Source organism: Crocodylus porosus, unplaced genomic scaffold (genome assembly GCF_001723895.1).
Source record: "Crocodylus porosus isolate Cpor-Errol unplaced genomic scaffold, CroPor_comp1, whole genome shotgun sequence".
Taxonomy (NCBI): domain Eukaryota; kingdom Metazoa; phylum Chordata; order Crocodylia; family Crocodylidae; genus Crocodylus; species Crocodylus porosus.
In genome coordinates, this window is record NW_017728906.1 from 199,607,820 (window position 1) to 199,629,358 (window position 21,539).

Sequence of the window (21,539 nt, forward strand, 5' to 3'; positions counted from 1 at the left end):
AGGGCGGGGGCACCCAACCTGGATTTAGTGGGGAGCAGAGAACCACTGGCATGGCTTGTGGGAGGTAGGGGACCCCAATGACAGATCAGCACAGCCAATGCCCTCCCCCAGTCAGAGTCCCCCGGGATCCCTGCTCCCCAGGTACCTGGTGGAGTTGAGCGGCTGCAACTCATCGCTGCTCAGGTCCAGACTGTCGGTGCTGATGTCACCGGGGTGCTGACTGAAGGGGTCTCGGCTCTTCAGGGAGTCTGCAGCCACTTGGGACTTGCCCAGCTCCCGGAGCTGGCGATCTGCAAACTCCACCTGGCAGGGCGGGAGGGGCAGTGAGACAGGCTGCATGGGAATGGAGCACGGTTTGTGAGCCTCACTGGACACACAGCTCAAGTGCAGTAGGACCCCCCCTCCTGTCCACCCCTCTAGGCCATGGGGACACTCTAGGACAGAGCAGATCCAGCCAGGTCCTGCTCCCATGAGCTTAGAGGGCAAATGCAGCCCAGCCAGCACCACTAGCGGAACTAGGGGACATGGCCAACTTCCAGCAACAATATTCTTGTGGAGCTAGTGCTTCCCTAGAGCACGTGGCAGCAACTGCAGGTAACAAGGGGGGAAGGATGGCCTCTTGGCTGCAGACAAAAGGCTGGGAATCGAGACACCTAGGGTCTGTTCTAGGCAAGAGGTCAAGTTCTTTAGTCTGCAGAGTGTGCAGCACTGCTCAGCTCATGGCCCTGGAGAAGGAGCAGGAATTACAGCCTGGCTCTGCGCTGTGGGCATAGGCTTGGTGCCCACTAAGGCATGGCATTCACGGGACAAGCTGCTTCAGTCTTAGGATCCATTGCCCACAGCCATCAGCCAACTGGGTCCCAGGGGCTCAGACCACCCCCAGGCCTTAGCCCACTGCTCCTGCAGGAGTCTCCTGGTCAGAGGCTTGGCAGAACCGAGCAGCCCGGATGTCCCATGTGCCCAGTGGAGAGTGTCAGAGCACAGGAAAGACACTGTAGGACTGTAGGTGAAGCTGGTCACCTACAGCATCGCCCACTACCTTGAGAGTGAGACCCCCCACTGCCCACCACAAGGATGATGTTGGGTTGGAAGTCTGCCCTCTCCTTAGCTGTGGGCTTGCTGGGAGAGCAAGGAGCACCACAAGCCACAACTTAGCAATGGCAAGTGGATGCCCCAAAGCAGGGTCTGATGAGGTCAGATGGAAGGAAAGGAGCTGGTGCCTCCCCACACAGAAGGGCATACCTGAGCCTCCAGGCTGCGGACCTGGCTGCTGAGATTCCTACAGCTGAGCTCCGACTCCTTGGCCTGCAGAACGGTCTGCTGCAGCTCCTTGGCCAGCCGCTCCGACTCAGCCTTGAGCTCTGCGTTCTCCGTCTGCAGCTGCTCCAGCCCTTTCAGCTTCTCGGCCAGGTCCTGGTTCTGCTGCTTCTTGGCGTCATAGAAAGTCTTTGCCTTCTCCATCTAGGGGCAAGGAGCAGCACCACACTGCAGTCAAGCCATCCTAACCCTCCAGGGTCCTGGGGGAAAGGGAGTGGCACTGAGGGAGCCAGCTCTCCATACCTGAGCCTTGTAGTGCTCTGCAGCCTGCTCCTTCTGGGCCAGCTGCTCCTGCAGCTCTGAGATATTCTTCTGCTGGCGAGTGGTCTCTTCCTGGAGCTCCCCTTCCAGCACCTACAGTCAGAGGCAGATGGAGAAGACAAGATGGTGCCCAGCTTGGATGATGCCCAGCTCTGTCTGGCCACCCCCACACGCAGCAGGAGTGAGAGAAGTCAGCCGTCACCTCCCGAGTTTGCTCAAAAGCCCCCGGGATTCAGCAGGCTCTGTGCACCCCTCCACCCCGCGCCTCGGCTACCTTCACTTTCTGCTGCTGGGCGCGAGTGACTCTTTCATGCTGGGCCACCTTTTTGTTCAGCTCCTCTACCTGGAAAGGAAGGGGTCAGTCATACCATTTCCTTGGGGACTGCAGGGCCGGGGGCTTTATGCAAGCCAACCGCAGATGCTAATCCACCTCACAGCATCCATGCCTCCCTACTAAAGGGACCCAGCCTCCTCCTAGAGATGAGAGGGTTGGCTGGTGCCACCCCCTGCCTCATGAGCCAGGTCCAAGTCCTCCGTGACTGCCCTGAGACCTGCTCGGCCCCCTGCTGCACTTGGAGGAGTTCAGGGCTGTCCACGATGCCAAGTCCTCTACAGTCCCAACCTTCCCCAGCAGAGAATGCAGCCGCTCGCAGAACTCATTCCAGCAACCCCAGTGCTGGAGCTTGCACCCCAGGGGGTGGGTTAGCAGGCTCTGGAAGCTCATAATAGCTGTTAGTCTTTCTTGGCACAAGCACTTGATTTACATGAGAAAAGCAGGGTCATGTTAGAAGCAAAGTCCATTAAGCCATGAAGATCAGAGATGAGGAACCATAAAGATCAGAGATGAGGAACCAGTGCGAGGAATGAGAGGGTTAGATGTAGAGACACTACACAACGACCCAAGAGATCTTCCCCCATGGCCAGAAGCTCCAGCAGTTGTCTCCATTGCCAACTGTTTGCTATCCAAGCGTCAACATGAGGAGGTGACATACACATACGAGGCCTGACAGGCAGCTAGAACCAGGGATTAAGAGAGTCTTTGGTGCCCTCTGGATAGTCACCCTCACTGGTGTGGCCCAGACCAGCCTCTGGAGAGGAGGTTTGGGGAATTCAGTATTAGAATTGGAATCTGGTTTGCTCGGCATGGGGTTGACTTCAGATCGCAAGTCGAGAAGCTTGCTGACAAGGCCCAGACTGGGCAGAAAGGGTTGACATATGCACAGCCCTAGAAGGGGACGCCATGCAACAGAAGTTTGAGGAATGTAGGTGAGCTTGGACACTGGGACAGGGGACTTTAAAGCCATCCAGGGGAGCATGCTCTTTCTCGACAGCTGGTGCTGGGACCTGCTCTGGACTCAGGCCAGCTGGGCTCCTTTCCGACTCAAGTGTCACCAGAGACAGTACTGTGGTGACACTAGGCCCTCGACTGCAACTGCCAGCCAGCCCCTGCAGCACTGGTGCACACAGGAAGCAGACGCTTGAGGCGGGGTTGAGAGGGGAGGTGCTTTTAAGGCCACTTTCCAGAGCGGATCTACACCAAGGTCTCTCACTTGGTTGATGCTCCCTTATCAAGTGCCTCGCTGGAACCAGAGCACTCAGCTTAGCATAGCAGCTCAGCTGCAGGAGGGAACATCAGCCTTGTTATTGAAGGATGGGAGAGCCCCAGAGAGTTGAGGCTCAGCCTCTGGAAGGGTGGGGTGCAAGGCAGGTCTGACTAGCAATTAAGAGGGAGGACCAGGCTGGCAGTGCCCATCCCTCAGATGCTGCCAGGGGCACAAAGCCTGCACAGCTATCTTCCTGCTGTGCTACTGCAGCGGGAAAGGAGAAAAGGAAAGCCATGCTGACCTGTGTGCCGAGATGTTTCGGCGATGTTAGGGCAGACACGTGGGACTTGGTGGCTTTGGGTTAGAGACCATGTGGCCCTGGCACTGCCCCCCCACAGTGGGGTGAGAGCCCAAGCCAGTTACTCGGAGCAAACCAGCGCTCGTGGCTCGCTCTGGGACCACCCAGAGCCAAGTCCCCATTGCAAACAGTTCACAACAGGAGACGGCAGCTGTGGCGGGAAGCAGCAGCAGCTAGAGTCATGCACTGTCACCGTTTAAGCAGCGGGCACTTCGCATGCGTTACCTGCTTAGCTTGTTCTTTCTGAAATACCTCTAGCTGCTCCACCTGCGTAAAGGGGGTGGGCAAGGAAGGCACAGTGAATACAGCGCACGCTGGAAACAGATGGCCTATGCCTAAGGGCAGGGAGAGGGAGCTTGGAGAGGGCTTCTGCTCAGCCCTGACCGGGCGCTAGGGGAGAGGGAGACCAAGACCATGACCTACGTGACCGCACTGGCTCTACAATTCATGCATAGAGGCAGGGCCTCAACCCTGTGCAGTGCTAGCACCTGCTCTGTCATCCCAGTGCCCCTCTCTGAAGTCACAGCCACGCTGGAACGTAAAGAAAGCCTGAGCTACCACACTGCTGGGTCACTTGTGGACAGGGATGGTGTTTTCCAGCCTCCTAACCTGTCCAACTGAGCATGTGGCAGAATTACCCAGCCAGGTCACCTATGTCTCTCAAAGGCGTTCCCCAAGCAAGGATCAATGTTTTGGCAGAGACAGGAGCACCGGTTCCTGGGGGTCCATGGAAGCAGCTGTTCCTTTTCCCACCCAAGTAAGACCTGAATACAGTCAGTTGGGGGTGTATTTAAGAGTGGACCCTAACGCTCTCTGGTGCAGTCCTGCCCAGAGGAGCCATACATCCAGAGCCCTGGAGACCCAGTGGGTGGGTCTCCAGTGAATCACAGGAATTAAGGGCTGGAAGGGACCTCGAAAGATCAAGTCCAACCTCCCCCGCTCTGGAAAACGATCTGAGACCTGGTGGGACACCATGCATGACTGGGCTGTAGGCATACAGGACTGCAGGCTGCACAAGAAGTGGTTTCCCCTTCCCTTCTCGTCAACGCCCCCCTCCCCTCAGCCTGAGGGCGCTCATATCCAGCTAAACTGCCCCAAGGGAGACTTACCTGAGACACCAGCTTCTGTCTCTCCTCCTGGAATTTCTGCCTCTCCTCAAGGACCTTGACTTTGGCATTCTCGTACTTGTTCGTCATTGCTTCCAGCTTCTTCATGGCTTCTTCAGCCTCCTGCTTGCTCCCAGCCACCAGCTTCCCCGACTCCAGCTTGAGGCGCTCCAGCTCTTGGGCGTGCTTCTCCTTCAGCTGGCTGAGCTCAGCATCGAACTTCTGTCGCCCGTGGCTGGACTTCTCGCTGAGCCCTCTGTTCTCCTCAGCCAGCCTGGCATTGGCCTGCTGGAGCACGGCGAGACGCTCCAGGTAGCTGGCGTTCTCCACTTGCAGCCTCTGCACTGCTCGGTCTTGTTCGGCGAATCTCTCTTTCACGCTGCGGACCTCTGCCAATTCCAGTTTGGCCTTGGCGAGCTCTGCTTGCAAGGTGCTGGTAGCTCTCTGCCTCTGCTCCAGCTCTTCCCGGTGCTTGCTTTCCAGAGAGGACTGCTCGACCTGCTGCTGCTGGTACAGACGTTTCATGGGCATGAGCTCCCCAACAAGGGCTTGGGCTTTGGCGAGTTCTTGCTGCAGGGGGGACAACAGCTGTTCTTTTTGAAAGTACTTCTCCTGCCAGGCCTTCACCTCTGCACGGAGTTCCTCCTGGCGCTCGCCTTGGGAGTTCAGCTGCCTCTTCAGGGCATCGATGGATGCTTTCTGCTTCTCTGTCTCTTCCTGGTAGCTCTGCACTTCAGCCTTCATGATGGAGCACCTCTCTGCCGCACGAGAGGCAGCGGTGGCCATTTCTGTCTGGAGGATCCGCAGCCGCTCCTCCAGCTTCCTGCTCTTCTCCGATTCTGCCGTGATCAGGCGCTTCAGCTCCTTGCTCTCCGCTTCCTTCTCCACCGCCTGCCGGTGGAAGATGGACCTCTCCTGCTGCAGGCTGCTAATCAGGCTGTTCTTCCTCTCCACCTCCTGGAGACACTGCGACACTTGTTCTTTCCAGCTCTCCTCCGATTTGCTCTTCTCTTGAGCAGAAGAACGTAGAGACGCCAACTCCTTCTCTGCTGCTGTGATGGCCTCTCTGCTCCGAGACAGCTCTTTCCCCTTCTCCAGCAGCTCCTTCTTCAGGGTCTCTATGGTGCCCCCCTGTCCAGCCTGGGTTGATTTAGAGGCTTCAAGGAGTTTCTCCAGCTCAGACACCTTTGCTTTCTGCTGCCCTATCTCCCTCAAAGCTTCCAGCTCTGCTTCCTGGTGTTTGGCCGTCATTGCTTTGGTCTCAGCAGCCGCTCTTTCCAGGCTGGTGATGATGTCTTGCTGCTCCCTGCACTTCTGCTCTAGTTTCTGCACTTCCGAGTTCAGCACCTCAGTCTCCTTCAGTTTCTCCTGATAGAGGTCTTGGCAGGAGCTGGATTCCTGCTCCCTGTGCCGGATCTTCTCCTCCAGGCTTTTGAGGGACATCTCCTTGGAGTACACGATGGACTTGATGCTGTCGATCTCTGCCTCTCGGGTTCTGGCAACCTCCAGGAAGCCCTGCAGCTCGCTCTCCATCTTGGCCGCCCGCTCCTTCAGGGCCTCCACGGAGGCAAGCTCCCCTTTCAGCTTGTTCACTGTCTTCTGCAGGTCTCTCAGCTCCTCGCCGCGAGAGACGTTTTTCAGACGGAGCTCCTCCAGCTCCCCTTCCTTCTCCTCGATCAGCTCCAAGGACCTAGCCAGCTCCTCCTGGTGTGTGGCACGCTCAGTCCTCTGCTCATTGAGGGTGTTCTGCAGTTGGACATCCAGCTCTGCCTTGCCAGCCTTCTCCGCCGCCAGGTTTGCCTTGGCTTGCTCCACCTCCTGAGCCAGGTGCTCGGCTTCCTTGTCCCGCAGGGCTAACTCATGTTTGTGAGCTTGCAGGGTTTCTTCCAGCCTGGCATTCAGCCGCTTGACCTCCCCAGACAGCTTCTCTGCTTCCAGTTCTTTTTCCTTTGTGACTGATGAAGCGCGGGCAAGGTCGGCCTCCGCCATGGTGAGGTCCTTGCTCTTCTGCTCTCGGAGACGCTTCACTTTCACTTCCAGCTCAGTCTTCCTAAGCCTTTCCTCAGACAGCTCCTTGGTGACCCCCTCAAGGGCCCCAGCCATTTTTCTCACTTCTGCCTGCAGCTGGGCAACCCGCTGGGCTGTTTCCTGGTCAGAAGCCGCCATCTTCTCCTGCAGAGAAGAGAGATTGGCCTTCAGCTTCTGCTCCACACTCTCCTTCTCCTTGAACCGTGCCAGGGAGCCAGCAAGGTCCGACTGAGCCAGCGCCAGCCTCTCCTGCTGCTCTTGGATCCTTTCCTCCAGCTCGGCCACTTTTCCCTGCTCCTTTTGCAGCTGCCGGCAGGCCTCTTGGTGGTCTTTGCTCAGGGATCTTACCTGTTCCTTCAGCTGCTCACGCGCACCTTCATCCCCTTTGGCCACTGAGGATATTTGTACCAGTTGACGTTGCAGCGTCTCCATCTTCTCCCCATACTCCTCTCCCAGCTGCTGCAGCTGCCTTTCCAGCGCTTGTCCCTTAGCTTTCTCCTCACCCACCTCCCGAGCCATCTGATCTCGGTGCTCCAAAAGCTTCTGGATTTCAGTCTCCAGCTCGTTTATCCGGGCCAGGTTCCCTTCGAGGGTCTCAGAAGCCCTCCTTTTCTCATCCTCCAAGATCCCCTCCGTGTTCCGGACTGATTCTTCCAGGAACAGGAGCCGCTCCTGGAGCCGGGCATTTTCCTTGGCCAGTTTTTCTTTCTCCAAAAGCTTCTGCTGACCTTCTTTTAGCTTGGTCTCCACTTCTCGGAGCTGGGCTTTCAGCGACTCGGCTGCTGCTGCCTGGACCTCACTCTGCTGGCACTTTGCAGTGAGCTCAAGGACTCTGGCATCCAGGTCTTGGACTCGCTGGCCCAGTTGGGCTTTCTCCCTCTGCAGGTCTAGCACAGAGGCTTGGCTGGTGTCTCTGGCTTTCTCCAAGGTTTGCATCTGGGTGGCCAAGGCTGCCAGCTCTGCCTCTTTTCCCTGCTGGAATTCCTGCAGTTGTAGCACAGCCAGTTCCCTCTCATGGAGGGCCTTTTCGTGCTCTTCTCTCAAGGCATCCAGCTGTCTGGCCTCCCCCTGGCTGGTCACTTCCATCTGCTGGGTGACGTGCAGCAGTTTCTCCTCATTGTGCCTCAGGGTGCTGCTCAGCTGGTCCACTTGGAGGCTCAGCCCCTGGATCGTCTCCCTGGAAGACTGTTCTTGCTTCTGGAGGTCTTTGGCTAGCTGTCCCTTCTGGGTTCTTTCCTCTTGCACCTGCTGGTGCAGGCTCATGAGCTCCTGCTCCTTCTGGAGGACGAAGGCATTGAGCTTGGCGATCTCTGCAGTAAGCGTGTTCACCTGAGTCGTCAGGCGTGCCTCCTGCTCTTGGGAGTCCTGCTCCAGCTTCTCTTTGGCCTGGTGGATCTCGGAGACTGAGCTCTGGAGGCTGCCAATAAGCTCCATGAGCTGAGCTTTCTCCTCTTTGAAGTGCTGCTGTTCAGTTTGGAGGTTCGCCTCATGCAGGCTCTTCTCCTCCTCCAGCTGAAGGATGGTGGCTTGGAGCTCCATCACCTTAGCAGTGAGGCTTGCTACTTCCTGCTTTAGATCTTCAAGCTGAGAGAGCAGAGAGAAATGAAACATCGATGGCATTCAGTAATATTCCAGAGGAGACCTAGACACTTCTGCCCAACAGGGAGCCTGGAAAGTGCTCTGCTGCCTTACAGTTGCAGCAAGAGCTAGTTTCTTTAGTTCTCCCACCATTTCCAAGTCCTGGGGCAGAAAGCCTCACTGACTGGGTCGGACCCACCACTGCGTGGGGACAGGAGATGATTACACCCAGCCACCACGGCAGAAGCTACGCTGCAAAATAAGCTGGAGATTCCTCAGTCCCGCAATACCAAACATACCCACCCCAAAGGAGAGCCGAGCTGCTTTTACTACAGAACACCTGCGCCAGCAGCAGGACCTCACCCACCTATTGCTGCCATTGCCCAGCCCTGCCAGGCAAGCCACCCAGGACAGTCAGTTGCTGCGGTGCTTAGAGAAGTAAAATCCACATGAACAACAGAAAGGGCTGAGCTCTCCTTGGCACACAGATGGCCTGAGATGCTCTTCAGACTCTTCCAGTCATGCTGGCAGGAAGCCTGGAGGCTGCTCCTTTTAAATGAGCTGGGGGGGGGGAAGGGGGCAGGGGGGAGTGCTGATCCCTGTGCACAGGCAAGAGGCGGCAGGCTGAGCTGTGCTTTCCCACAGCAGCTGGAAGTGAGATTCCCCCTACAGCCTGCTCTGAAAACCTCTCTATACTTGCTCTCTCTGTTCTAGCTCACACGAGACCCCGCCATACCTTGAGGACATCTCCCATAACCTCTCCTTTCTCCTCCATGGCGCCGTCCCCCAGCTTCGCCAACTGGTCCTCCAGCAAGGAGATCTTCCCCTGCAGAATCTCTATCTTCTCTTCCAAACATTTCTGGGGAACGAGGCACATGCATTAGCACATCTGGGCTGCGGGCAGGGGAGGAACTCAGACATCAGCAAAAGCTCTCACACAGGCTGGCAAAACCTTCTGCATTCTTGTCGGGGCTCCGTGGCTGCTCATTCCACTGCTGGATTCTGCTCACTCCCCACTTGGGACCTTCACCGCAGACACTATTTCCTCACAAGGGTACAATGGATCCCACCCCCCACCCCAGGAATTAGCTAATACCATGCATAATTGAGCACCGTTTCCCTCATAATTAATGCAGGGTTTCCTCCTGTGGAGACAGGCACGCTGCTTCTGCGGTGCTCCTAGGCCCCACAAGCCCAAAGACATTGAGTGCTGGATTCCCCTTTCCCACCCCAACAGGGTTCCTGGAAGTACCAGAGACCCTTGGACTCCAAGCTCTGGCTGCTTCCCTGTACTGCACCAGTGCACCCTCACCTTCTCCTGGATGGCATTGTGGAGCTCGCTCTCCAGGTGGGTTTGCTTCTCACCCCCCTGTGTCAACGCTGCACTGTGCTCTTCAGAGAGCTCATTCAGAGCTTCTTGCAGCTGCATCAAGTGGCTGGCGAACTCCCGCAGCTGGATGGAATGGAAGCCCCACCCCCCCGACATACCGCCTGGTTAGAGGGTACACACAGCATGCTGGCAAGGTGTCTGGGACCCCCAACATCGTAATATCCCAGAGCTTCACATACAGCTCATTCCCTCAACCAAGGCAGGGCAACATAACCTGCCCAAAGATACAAGAGGCAGTTGGTGAGCAAGTCCTAGTCCAGGGAGCTTTATCACCACCAGATCACTCTTCTCCCCGGTGTCATCCCCTAACCCAGCCCCCCATGCCTCTGATGACAGCCAGGGGCCAGTCAACAATCAAGCTGTATGTGAGAACAGCTCCTACAACAATGGCTGCTGCCCAGGTCCAAAGCATGGTGCTATCCCAGCCTGTCACTACAGCAGGCTAGATCAGTGGTGCTAAGCCTTTCTGTCTCGTGGGCTTGATGGCCAGTGCCCAGTCTACCTGCAGGCCAGATCCAGACACTGGTTCTGATCTAGCATCTGGACCAGACACATCAGGGGACCCAGCTCTGATCCAGACACATGGGAGAAGGGGGCTTGGCCCAGTTCCAACATGTCTCCATGACAAGGTAGGGACACTATCTAGCCCTGATCCAGCCACAGGAGCAGGGTAGGGGGTATGGCCCAGAGTAGCTGAGAGAAAAGAGGAGGGAGGAAGAAAGATCCCAGTCATGCCTGGGAATTTGGCAGCAGGGAGGGTGGCAATATTAACTGCCACTGCTCCCCCACTGCCAATTTCCCCCACCCATGGGAAGCCCTGCAGGCTGGATGCTATGACTCTGCAGGCCAGTTTTGGCCCATGGGCCAGAGGTTGAGCACTCCTCGGCTAGATCATCACCTTGGAGAAGCAGGGGTGCCCTGTACCTTGAAGGAGAGGTCCCCATTCTCCTCTGAGAGCTGGGTGATCTTTCGGTCCATCTGACCCTTTTCGGTCCTCAGGTCTTGGCACTGTTTTAAAGCTTCATGCAAACGCATCATCAGGCTACGGGAGAGAGGAGGGGAGTGGATTAGGTTTCCTGCCTTGCAGGAGGGAATGCCACTGGCAAAGAAGGGGGAGAAGCAGCTGCAAAACTGTTGTTTTCAATGTTAAGAGGAAGATGATAAGGGTCCTGAGGCACTGAGAGATGCTGGATTTTACTCAGAAACCAGCTTAGAACTAAAGAGTTCCTGGATCTCCGAACCTGCCAGTTACGAGGATTAAGAGGAACTGAGGAGAAGAAAAGTCCCTTTTCATACCCCTAGGAAATTCAGCTGAATCTAATCAGAGAGAGACAATAGCAGCTGTTGCATGCTTCAGACTAGCATAAGCCTCAGCTCCTGTCCTGTGTGCTACAGAAAGGATGCGGGTCTGAGCCCAGCTCAGAAGGGGACCAGGGCAGCCCTGAGCAGTTACCTCTCATTCTTTTCCCGCAGCTCTTCCAGCTCTTTGGGCTCCAGCTGCTCAGCAGCTTGCCTCTCATTCAGAAGGGTCAGGCGGTCGATCCGCTGCTGCAGCATGGTGATTTGAGTCTCTGGAGAGGAGATGGGAGGCACTGTTACTGTCCACGTTCAATGCCCAAAGGGCACAAGCTGAGCAACGTGCCTCTGTGCCCCGACGGGTGAATGACCACGCTGCACGATCCCGGTCACACCAGGAGCAACTGGTGGGATTGCCCAGTGCCTGGCTTGTAGCTGCTGCCTAGCTCCCATGCTAGGAGCTGCCACCCAACTAACTAGTCTCCAGCAGGGCTGGCTGTAGCAGCTTTCTGTTGCTAGCAGTGCAAGAGGGGAATCAGCTACATGGGCTCTGCCAGGGCAGAGGATCAGAAGAGTCTCTGGTTCAGAAGTTTCCCTTAAGCCACACAAGTGTGGAGGATGCAGCTCCAGCCACCACCTCCCTCTATTTTGGTAGGAAAAAAGGGAACCAGAAGCCCCCAGGATAAGCCTGTTCTATTGGCTGTTGGCACAGACCGAGTCTGAGCAGTTAACAAGCACACGGCCTGCAGTGCCGCTCACTTTCTTCCAGCCCAGCACATGCCAACAGCTACTGACCCTTCTCTGTGAGGAGTTTGCGGTTCTCCGCCAGCTCCAGCTCCAGCTCATCCCGGTTCTCCCTCTCTGCCACCAGCTGCTTCTTCAGTCGTCTCAGCTGGAACTGGGGGGTCTGCAGGATGTCACCCATGGGTGAAGCAGGCATGCCAGGAAGGAAGCTGTCACGAAACCATAGCTACACACTGTGCAAGACTGAGAGCCAAGAGACGGAGGGTGCTACCCCCACCCCAACACCCTCAGTAGAATCCCAGACCCACTGGGGCACCGACATCTAGGATACTGGCACATGATGACTGCCTGGAAAGAAGGACCCCTACCCCTTGATCCTACCCATGCCAAGTCCCAGACATTGGGGTGTGGATAGAAAGACTTTCCCTTCCAGGACAGTGGCTCTTCAAACTCCCTTCTGCCCTGCAGTAAGTCATCAGGACATGGTGAGCTCTACTCCTCAGTGCAAGAGATCTCAGCTCAGTTCTTCCCAACCTGCCCCTGATCTTTACCACCAACCTCAGTCTCTCAAACCTTTCACAAGATGTCAGATTGACTTGGGACATGGGAGGGGAACCAGTACTTAAGAAACAACTGCTTTATGGGGACATCAGTACTCAGGATAACAGAGCATCCCAGTATGATCTCTGTTTCCTTACTGAATGAAGGGGCTTTCCTGCTGGACGGATCCCAGGCCAGGGTCACAGGAAAAAGCCAAAGCTGCCTAGGGAGGCTGGGAACATACTTGTTCAGGCTGGAGGAGGAGGCAATCTTCTGCAGCTCCAGGAAGCGCACCTCACGCGGGTGCTGGCGTGAGAACATTGGGGAATGCTCCTCAGAGCTGCTGCTGGAGACACTACATGATGATGCTGGGGAGAAAAATCAAGAGACATCAAACGAGCTTGCCCTGATGCAGGGGATGGGGAAGGCTTAGAAGCTTAAATGTTCAAGATTGAATGCTTGTGTCCTACAAACCACAGGTCAGATACTAGTGAGGTCAGTCCTGCACCAACACCATCCTCCTCACATAGGCTGGTCAGCTCCACAGGGGTATTGAGAGTATGGGGTCTGCCCTGCCCTGATGTCCTTGCACAAGACAAGACATCTGCTGCCATCACAGCTGTGAAGCACAATCCACCCTGTCCCTCCCCAAGAGCAGTGTCATGAGAGGTGGGGTGGGACCAAAAGCAGAGCTGTCGCCCTCATTCTTGCAGTGCTCAGTAGCAGCGAGGCAGGACGTCTGGCTCTTGGCAGCGCTCCGTGGCACAAAACATGATCCCCAAGTGAAGGACCTTGGGGAAGGAGGATCTGCTCACTAAAACAACGCAGTCCTTCAGTGTTTGGCAGCCTTGGCTGGCTCCACTGCTGTGTTGAGGGCTTGGGCCAACCCCATTTTGGCAAGTTCTGCGTAACAGCAAGTTTGCTCCTGGAGCGCTGGAATCCACCGCTTGGTGGCACCAGTCTGCTGGAAAAGGCCATCGTAGCCAACTGAGATGGCAGCAGCATGAACACAAGAGGGCAAAAGAACAAGGGAAGGTCCCCGTGCTGGGAACTGGTTCTCACCCTAGTGCCCTTGTAGCTGAGGGCTATTTTTGTCCCATTCCCATTTAGACCTTAGGAACTACTATAATAAACCTGATGACTAATGGGGTCAACCTTTCCCACTTGATGGGGGATGGGAACGTGCCAAGCAAACTGCTGCTCCCTGTGCAGGGCCCAGCCACTTCTGCAGGGCTAGTGCCAACGGCGCCTGCTATTTTAAGTGATATGATAAGCCAACTTTGGTGAGTCACCACCACCACAGAACCCACCTCTCTTCTGCAGAAAGATCTCTAGGTTCTCGCTAAGGCCCTCTTCATTGTCCAGCACAAACTTGAGAATGGTGGCCAGCTCAGCCTGAGGAAGAGATAGCATGGGATGAGCAGCCAGGTTGCTGTAGGTACGCATTGGTGGGAAGGAACACCAGAGCTGCCACCCCCCCTAGCACCGTTTAAGAGAGAGGTACTGAGAAGCAAAACAAGTGGCCCAGAGATCAGAGCCCTGCCAAGCCCGTGATTCTCTACCTATCATGCTAGGCAGAAGGGCATGGAACATGCCAGCTGCCAGGAGAGGCTTATGGAAGTAAGGGAAGGAAGCACTACCGGAGCTGGGAGGTCTAACTGACAAAGAAGGGAGGAGATGTGCCATACCCCAAGGCCTCACCACCCATCAGGGACAGGCTTGGGACTGCAACCCAAAGCCGCAGGCACAAAATTGTCTCTGCTCACTTGACACCCCTATACACGATCACGCTTCCTCCCCCCACACCTGTGGCTGGATCAGTGGCTGGATGGAGTGTCATACAACAAGCCTGCAAGGAGGGTTACCTGGATTTTGTACTCAAATTCGTTCCAGTCCTTGGGGCTTTTGATGCTTATGGAGGTGTGGTACAGGAGTAGCACAGTCACCTGGAAACAGATGCTATGGGTCACAAGGAGGAATTAAGCTCCATAACACATGCGTTCAGCTGGACACAGATTCACTCTGGTGGCTGCATCGTCCCTTGTGTGCTGCCTCCTGCTTTGTGTGAGGCCACAAGAGGAGAATGAGTCTGCACGTGCATCCCCCTCTCCCTGCACCACTGGCTCGGTCACCCAAAAGTCATTCTCAGTTTCTTTGAATTTGTGCAAGCTGCTGCGCCCAGCACCATGCCTGCCCTCTTACTGCACATGTCCTCCACAGGTTTAGGTAACATAAGAGCTCCATTACAGTTGTCCCAGAAGGCTTCACCTCTCTGTTTGGACCCATTGTTGGCTACCGCTTCATACAGACACCAGAGACCTACAGGTACCTTAGCCAGCTCCAGCTCCTCTCCCTCCAAGAGCTTCTCCACTGACACCAGGCTCTCCGTGGTGGACTTGTGCTTGCAGTGCTCTGCAATGGAAAGCAAAAGGGCTGGTTACACCGGAGTCTCTGCTGCACTTGCCTCCAAGGGGCAGGATTCAAGACCTCCTCCCTCCTCCTCACTTTCCAACCCCGAGGGCTAACAGCATCCCCACCCCATCATCGCATGCTAAAAGCATCCCCACCCCCTCATTACACCAAGGCTAGCATAACCAGCTCAACACATCCAATATGCCAGGGGAGGAGAATCCCCACCTGCACTGCCCAGGCAACACAAGACAGGGCAACAAGCTCGCTGCTGAAGCTCAGCCTTGGACCCTAAACAGGGTAACCAGGCAAGGTCTTTTGCTTAACCTTTCACTTTTGCTGGGATCAGGCTGGGCCTTCCCTGGTCCAAGCCTCTGATCCAGCTCCCTTTGGCAATCCCTCTACTCCTGTTGGTGTCCCAGTATTGGCCCCAAATTGCATCCCCTTTAGATTTATACACCCACTTCCACTATGGAAAGCAAGCATAATATCTAGTTGTCACAGAAGTCGCTGCTTCTTGATCAGATATTCCAGCTCATTTTGACTGAGACCCAAGGTTAACACACCTAAAGATCCAGCCATACCCTGTTGCATCAGATGTGTTGGGCTGGTTATGCTAATGGCATGTGATGATCAGGTGGGGATGCCGTTAGCATGCCAGATATCCACCTCCTGTGCTGGGCAGATCCCAGAGCAAGCGCTCTGCTCTGCCTCTAGAGCATATCTGCAGACATCTCCGTAAGATACTTTTCCCCTGTGCTGCCAAGCCTCATGGCAACACCGCTTACATCCATGGGGCACTGGTTACATCAGTGACTCAGCTCACATGGGACTGAGTGTACCTAGAAAGCCACAACCAGAAGGGTGGAATTCCTTACTCTGTAGAAAGCTGCAGATAAACGCTATCCTCTCCGGCAGGGGCTGCTGCAGAGCCGACTCTCCCTCCTCTGTGTCATGGCTGAAAGAGTACACACGGGTTATTTGACCCCCTGGGGATGAGGCCGAAGCTGCTCGTGCAAGGCTTGGTGCTCTGTTACAGGAAGACAGAGCCTTACGCAATAGGTTTCTTGCTTTCCCTATTCCCTGCACCAGCAGGGGAACAAATCTGGTCCAGATGACGGGATCTCGGCAGCCTGCCACGGGGACTGAGCACGCGCACAGCACGTTGCTGACAAGACGCTGCTGCCCGGAGTACTTACAACCAGCATAAAATATGCACATTCCCTTCCCCCACCCAGCTCATAAACAGATCCACCCTCCCAGTCTTTTCCAGAGCCCGCATTAACATGGCTGTGTTTATTTCCTTGCCTGTGCAGCTGCCAAGAGGCGGGGAGGGGAAAGGAAGGGAAGGCTGGGAGGGGATACTATGGTTCCAGAGCAGTCAGCAGAAGGAGCTCAAGAAGGGACACAAGTTTTAAGGGGAGAGAGAACTACTAGATTTAGAGAATGCGTTGGGTGCCCCAGCCGTTTACAAATTGGTGGGCATCTGCTTGCCAGTTCAAGCCAATCAGCCCCTTCCCCAGAACATGACTGAACTGCAGGAGTGTCCCTTACTACCTGGGCAGCCTGTGAAGAAGCCCAATTTCTAACAGATGGCCCTGCTAGGACCGGTGGCTCAGAACGCTTCTCACATCAGCTCGGGGCCAGATTCTGGCGTGGAGATGCAGCAGTGCCCACCAGCAAGGTCAGAGGAGCTGTGCACTGTACCCAGGCTACGATCACCTTCTCTATTTGCATTTGACAGCTTGGTGCAGCTTTGAGGGGCCCCTGGAAAGCAGCTTCCACTTCCCTAGGTCCAAACCACCACATTTTTTCTTCCAAGAGCCAGGAAGAGCAGCACATACTTGGGCAATAACCACCTACAATTCTCGTTTACACCCATTGAAAATAAGGGCTGGAAGGGACCTCAGGGGCTCACATCTAATCCAACCCCCTGCTAGAGCAGGACCAGTCCCAACTACATCCCAGCCAAGGCTTTGTCTACCTGAGTCTTCAAACCCTCCAAGGATGGAGAGTCCACTACCTCTCTGGGTAACCTGTTCCAGTGCTTCACCACCCTCCTCGTGAGAGAGATTTTCCTTATATCCAACCTCAACTTCCCTTGCTGCAACTTAAGCCCATTGCTCCTTGCTCTGTCATCTGCCCCCGCTAAGAACAGCCCAGCTCCATCCTCTTTGCAACCCTCCTCCAGGGAGTTCAACACTGCTATTCAATCCCTCTCAGTCTTCTCTTCTGCAGACTCAATAAGCCTAGTTCCCTCAGCCTCTCCTCCCAAGTCATGTCCCCCAGGTCTCCAACCATTTTCACTGCACTCCACTGGACTCTCTCCAATGTGTCCACCACAGCCTTTCTGTAGTGGGGGCCTCACAACTGGACACAGGACTCCAGATGTGGCCTCCCCAGTGTTGAATACAGGGGAAGAATCACCCGATCTGCTGGCAACGTTCCTATTAATGCAGCCCAGGATGCTGTTTACCCTTTTTGGCAACAAGAGCCCACTGTTGGCTCACTTGCTTCAAGGTTGGCCGAGGTCTTTTCCCATTGTGACACAAACCCAGATGCTTAAATGCTGGGACTTGTCCAGGAACGAAGGAAGCTGGACAGTGACTGCAAATGTGTTTGGGACCTTTAGGTTACCACATGCAGACACTGTAGAAGGCTTTCTATCCACTCGCCTCATTTCAGAGCTCCCCCCAGCCAGGCTTTCCCTCATACCCTCTTCCTGTTCTGGACAGGAGTCAGGCCCAGCAAGTCAGTTCATACAGCCAGGTCTGCTAATTTGTTAATCGGAATTAGATTAACCAGGTCTGACTAAATATATCCTTTGCAGGCAGCTCCTTCCTCCCCACCCACCCACTGCACAGTCAGATCCCAGCTCTGGAGCAGGCTCTTGTTACACAGCAAGGGATAATTATAGCAGACAGGCGTCCACCAAGGCTCCCAAAGGAAGAAATTGCAATGCAAGGCAGCGCCCAACTAGGAATAACAGCCTCCCATTCCACACATGGCTCCTCTCTGCTTCAGCTCCTGCATGCGACTCAGCGCTTGAGCGTGCCCAATTCCAATTCCAGCTTCCATTATGTTGTAAAGGCTTTTTATAATCCGGCTCACAGGCAGTAAAAGCTGTGCCTGGACGAGGCACTGCTATGAGCTCAGTCCCCAAAGCCATGTCACCTCCTCCCCCCATATTCCCCAGACAGCCAAGCACTGCTCAGTGCTGGAATGGCATACAGAGCCCATAGCACACTAGAGGCCTCGGAGTCCCAGAGACACGAGGCAGCAGCAGGCCTGGGATTCCCAGGGGCAGCTTGAAATGTACTGGTGGAGAGAAGCCAGGCCATCTCTTGACAGGTGACTCAGCAGCCACAGCTGCCACAAATCACCCCTGTCAGGTGGAGGTGGAGGAGCAGCTTCTGGGCTTCCATGTCACTGCCAGGACTAGGAGAAGGCGGCACTAACTTGGTGCATGGGTCTTTTCCATAAACCCCTCCTGGATTTCTGCATTCACTTGGGGCAATTTCTACAGCTCAAGTCTGGGACTGTGCACCACGGCAGAGACAGCAACTGTGGGAGTGAGCTAGGCTCTTTGGGGCACTGTGTCACTAGACGATTTAACAGTTCCATGCTCTGTCCTTGCCCTCGGCATCATTGCACAGCTGTAGCCCATGGAAGCGCACAAGCCATGGCACATAAGACCCTTGGATCTCTCCAGGATGCATGAGAAGGAATGAGCCATGTGACTCAGGCCCAAGGGGTGCTCTTGGGTCTGCAGCTGGCAGCCCACCCTTTTGTTTGCACGCTGAAGTCAGTGCTGAAGTTGGAAGCACAGTCAGAGTCCTGCCACATCGCCTACACGCAGCTGGTCTGAATGGAGCTGTGCTTCAGTGGGGTTCCTCAGCACTGGCTGAACCTCTCAAAGTCAGACCCTGCTTTTGAGAGACTTGAGGGTGCTCTGGACCCCCTCAGGCTAGGCCTACAGTCCTTTCTCTCCTGGAGCAAAGAAGCTGCTCATAAGCCTCCCAGATAACCCAGGCAGGCTCTAAACCTGTTCCTGTGGCACATGGGCTTTGTATTTGGATCCCGTGCCAGTGGATAGTAGACTAAAACCGTCCCACTCAGAGGCTGGTGACCTATAGCCTGTGGGTTGGATCTAGGCTGCCACAGCTTGGGGAAAAGCAGCATGCAGCTAAGCTTGGCATGTCCCCCTTACCCTGCTGCTATTCCCCTTTGCAGCCTTCCCAGCTGCTCTCTCTTGCCTTCTACAGTACTGAATTCACCGCTACCCACTGCTTCTGGGAACAAGAACCAGCAGCATATGGCACAGGTGGTACAGGCAGCAGGAGGGTGGGTGCTATGGAGGGAGGCATGGCAGCTCACCACTCTAAAAAGCTGCCAACCCCTGCACTCTTGGGTAGAGTCCTGCCAGGCAGTTCAAGGGGGGACCAGGTAGCTCTTTTCTACTCACATTTTGTTAATGATCTTGATGAAGACGCTGCAGTCCTGGAGCTGTGCCAGGTCACCAAGGGCACTGTCAACTTTCAGACTGTTGACCTGGGGATGCGACAGGACAATCAAAAAGCTGGATCCCAGCAGAAAGCCAGTCTAGGACTACCAGCACCTGCCTGCTCTGTGAAGCACTTGGCTTTGAACATGCAGCTTCTGGGGCATAAGGCAGTCTCTTTCAAACCCTGCTTCCATCCCCAAAACCAAGCCTGAGACTACCTATCTGGAAGGAGAAAGGCCAGTGCAGCTCCTGGGACTTACAGCTTTGCACTCTGTGGTCAAACGTGGGCCAACTCAAAGCCAAGACACCAATACAGACCCTCATTTGTTTCTCCACGGAGGTTCAAGTCAATTCAGACACTGCTTGGGTGTGCCCATGAGAAGCCCTGCCTCATTTTACACCTACTGTGCCCTGACCACATTCCCTTTAACCTCCAACTCTACCTTAAGCACTGAGCTCTGTCTCCACCCCAGCCTGGAGGCCCAGGATTTCCAACTGGACCTGTGAGCAAACTCTGCCCCACACCCTCACTTCCTGCCATATCATGCCATTAGAACTTAGTAGCCTTGCAGGGAGCAGCCAGAAGGTAACAACACCCAGCAGGAAGGGTCAACCCCTGCCGGGACCCTCCCATTGCAGTCACAAAGAGACTCCTTCAAATGAATACCCCCTGCCCGGTGCTTTGCAGAAACATCCCCCTGACCCTTCCCTATCAGAGCCCAGGGGGAAGAAACTGCATCAAACAAGGCCAAAAGACCAATAGGCAAGAACCAAAAGAAGCAGGGACATTTTACCCAGGCAAGAAGAGCCGTGGCTCTCGAGGTGTGAAGAGGCATCCTTGCAATGCTGCCAGCTTACCCTCCGCACCTAGAAGGGCCAAAAAGAAAAAGAGCTGTTAAAGCCTAAATGCAGCAACAAGATTCATATCCAGGCAGTGCCTGACAGTGGGCACCAATTCTGGCAAAGGAGAAGCTAACACAGGGCTGGCATTAGCCCTGTGCCTTCCCACTGCTGTGAAACCTGCTGAGAACACAGCAGTCTGGTTTACAGGCAGGGAAAGATGCTGGGAGTGGTTACATGACGTAGAACTGGAAATGATGCCCCGGTCTGCCGGCCTGAAGGCCCCTGCTCCAGCTGCTAATACTAAACACTGCCAGGTATTTATTTCCTATCTTCCACATGGGCTAGTCAAGAGGAAACAGTTTCATCCAACCCACAGTGTACACACTTCTGGGGGTAGGAAAGAGGGCATTTCAGCCACCCATAACAATTTTACAACAGTTTAGACAGCGAGAAAAAGAGTCCCCATCTAATTGACAACAGCAAAGCAATTATAGTCTGATGACCTAAATTCTCAAAGTTAAAATGCAGCTCAGATAGCAATTAAAAAATGCCTGGGCCCTACAATTTCTATGAGAGTTGGGACTCAGCTGAAAGCCATAAACGTTGAATAGTCTGTTTATTATTTCAGGTTGTCTCGCTTCTCTCTGTGGGGCAAGCTACCTATTAATCATGTCTATTATGGAAGTCCCGAGGAGCCAGCGTGCACCAGCACGGCACAGAACCAGATGCTGAAAGAGGAGGAGGAAGTCCCTGCCCCAAGCAGCTCCCAGACAAGCTGAACACACAGGACAGAGGGGAAGCAAACCTCTGAACCAGCTGGTTCGAAGGGGAGCGACTGCCAGGCTGTCCTCCAAATGCCACCTTCTGCTGGTCACCTTGTGAACCTGCAAGTCTGGGATCAAGGTGTTTCCATCCCTCTCCCATCCCTGCTGAACAGGGAAGCAAAGGACAAGTGCCCTGCAAGGAACCTTTGTGTGAGACATGACATCTGCTCCAGCACTGTAGCTCAGAGGGTTCTAGCAGGGCCTGGGGCCTATCCACCACAGTTGATTTTGCCCCTCCAGATTTAGCAACTCCAGCAACTCACAGATTTAGATTTGCCAGCCAAGTGGGGAACCTGCCCCCAACATCTCTCCTGGCCTGCTCTCGTGCTGAGGGCTTGAAGATGCAGCCAAGGATTTGGAGAACAAACCCAGTCCAAGCTGCAGGGTTTTTGGTTAAGATACAAGCATAAGGATAAGAGGAGGCCTGCAGCATGCTGGACGCCACACGCAGACCTGCCCGCTGGATCATCGAATCAAAGAAAATGAGGGCTGGAAGGGACCTCAGGAGGTCACATCTAATCCAACCCCCTGCTCAAAGCAGGACCAGCTCCAACTACATCATCCCAGCCAAGGCTTTGTCTAACACCGTCTTAAAAACCACCCATGATACAGTCCACAACCTCTCTGGGTAACCTGTTCCAGTGCTTCACCACCCTCCTACTGAGAAAATTCTCCCTGATATCTAACCTAATATCTAACCTAAACTTGCTGCAGCTGGAGCCCACTGCCCCTTGTTTTGTCATCTGCCCCCACTGAGGACAGTCCAGCTCCATCTTCTTTGCAACCCCCCTGTTCAA

The 21,539-nt window shown here is 54.9% G+C and overlaps 1 protein-coding gene across 3 annotated transcripts in view; it reads right to left on the bottom strand.

Annotated features, from left to right (window-relative positions):
* Positions 1-21,539, bottom strand: part of NUMA1 (nuclear mitotic apparatus protein 1) — a 36,780-nt gene that overhangs the window by 4,846 nt on the left and 10,395 nt on the right. For 2 of the 3 annotated variants that reach the window (XM_019530479.1, XM_019530478.1), the window contains exons 2-19: positions 19,870-19,942; positions 19,037-19,122; positions 15,450-15,529; positions 14,492-14,574; positions 14,028-14,108; positions 13,473-13,557; positions 12,407-12,530; positions 11,674-11,831; positions 11,036-11,153; positions 10,507-10,624; positions 9,505-9,645; positions 8,929-9,051; positions 4,590-8,198; positions 3,706-3,747; positions 1,853-1,921; positions 1,561-1,671; positions 1,243-1,461; positions 146-303 (exon numbers count right to left, since the gene is read on the bottom strand). In XM_019530479.1, coding sequence (XP_019386024.1) covers positions 146-303; positions 1,243-1,461; positions 1,561-1,671; positions 1,853-1,921; positions 3,706-3,747; positions 4,590-8,198; positions 8,929-9,051; positions 9,505-9,645; positions 10,507-10,624; positions 11,036-11,153; positions 11,674-11,831; positions 12,407-12,530; positions 13,473-13,557; positions 14,028-14,108; positions 14,492-14,574; positions 15,450-15,529; positions 19,037-19,122; positions 19,870-19,911 — 5,447 coding nt within the window. In that variant the 5' untranslated portion in view covers positions 19,912-19,942. The remainder of the gene's footprint in view (positions 1-145; positions 304-1,242; positions 1,462-1,560; positions 1,672-1,852; positions 1,922-3,705; positions 3,748-4,589; positions 8,199-8,928; positions 9,052-9,504; positions 9,646-10,506; positions 10,625-11,035; positions 11,154-11,673; positions 11,832-12,406; positions 12,531-13,472; positions 13,558-14,027; positions 14,109-14,491; positions 14,575-15,449; positions 15,530-19,036; positions 19,123-19,869; positions 19,943-21,539) is intronic. The other variant, XM_019530480.1, reaches the window with a different exon arrangement.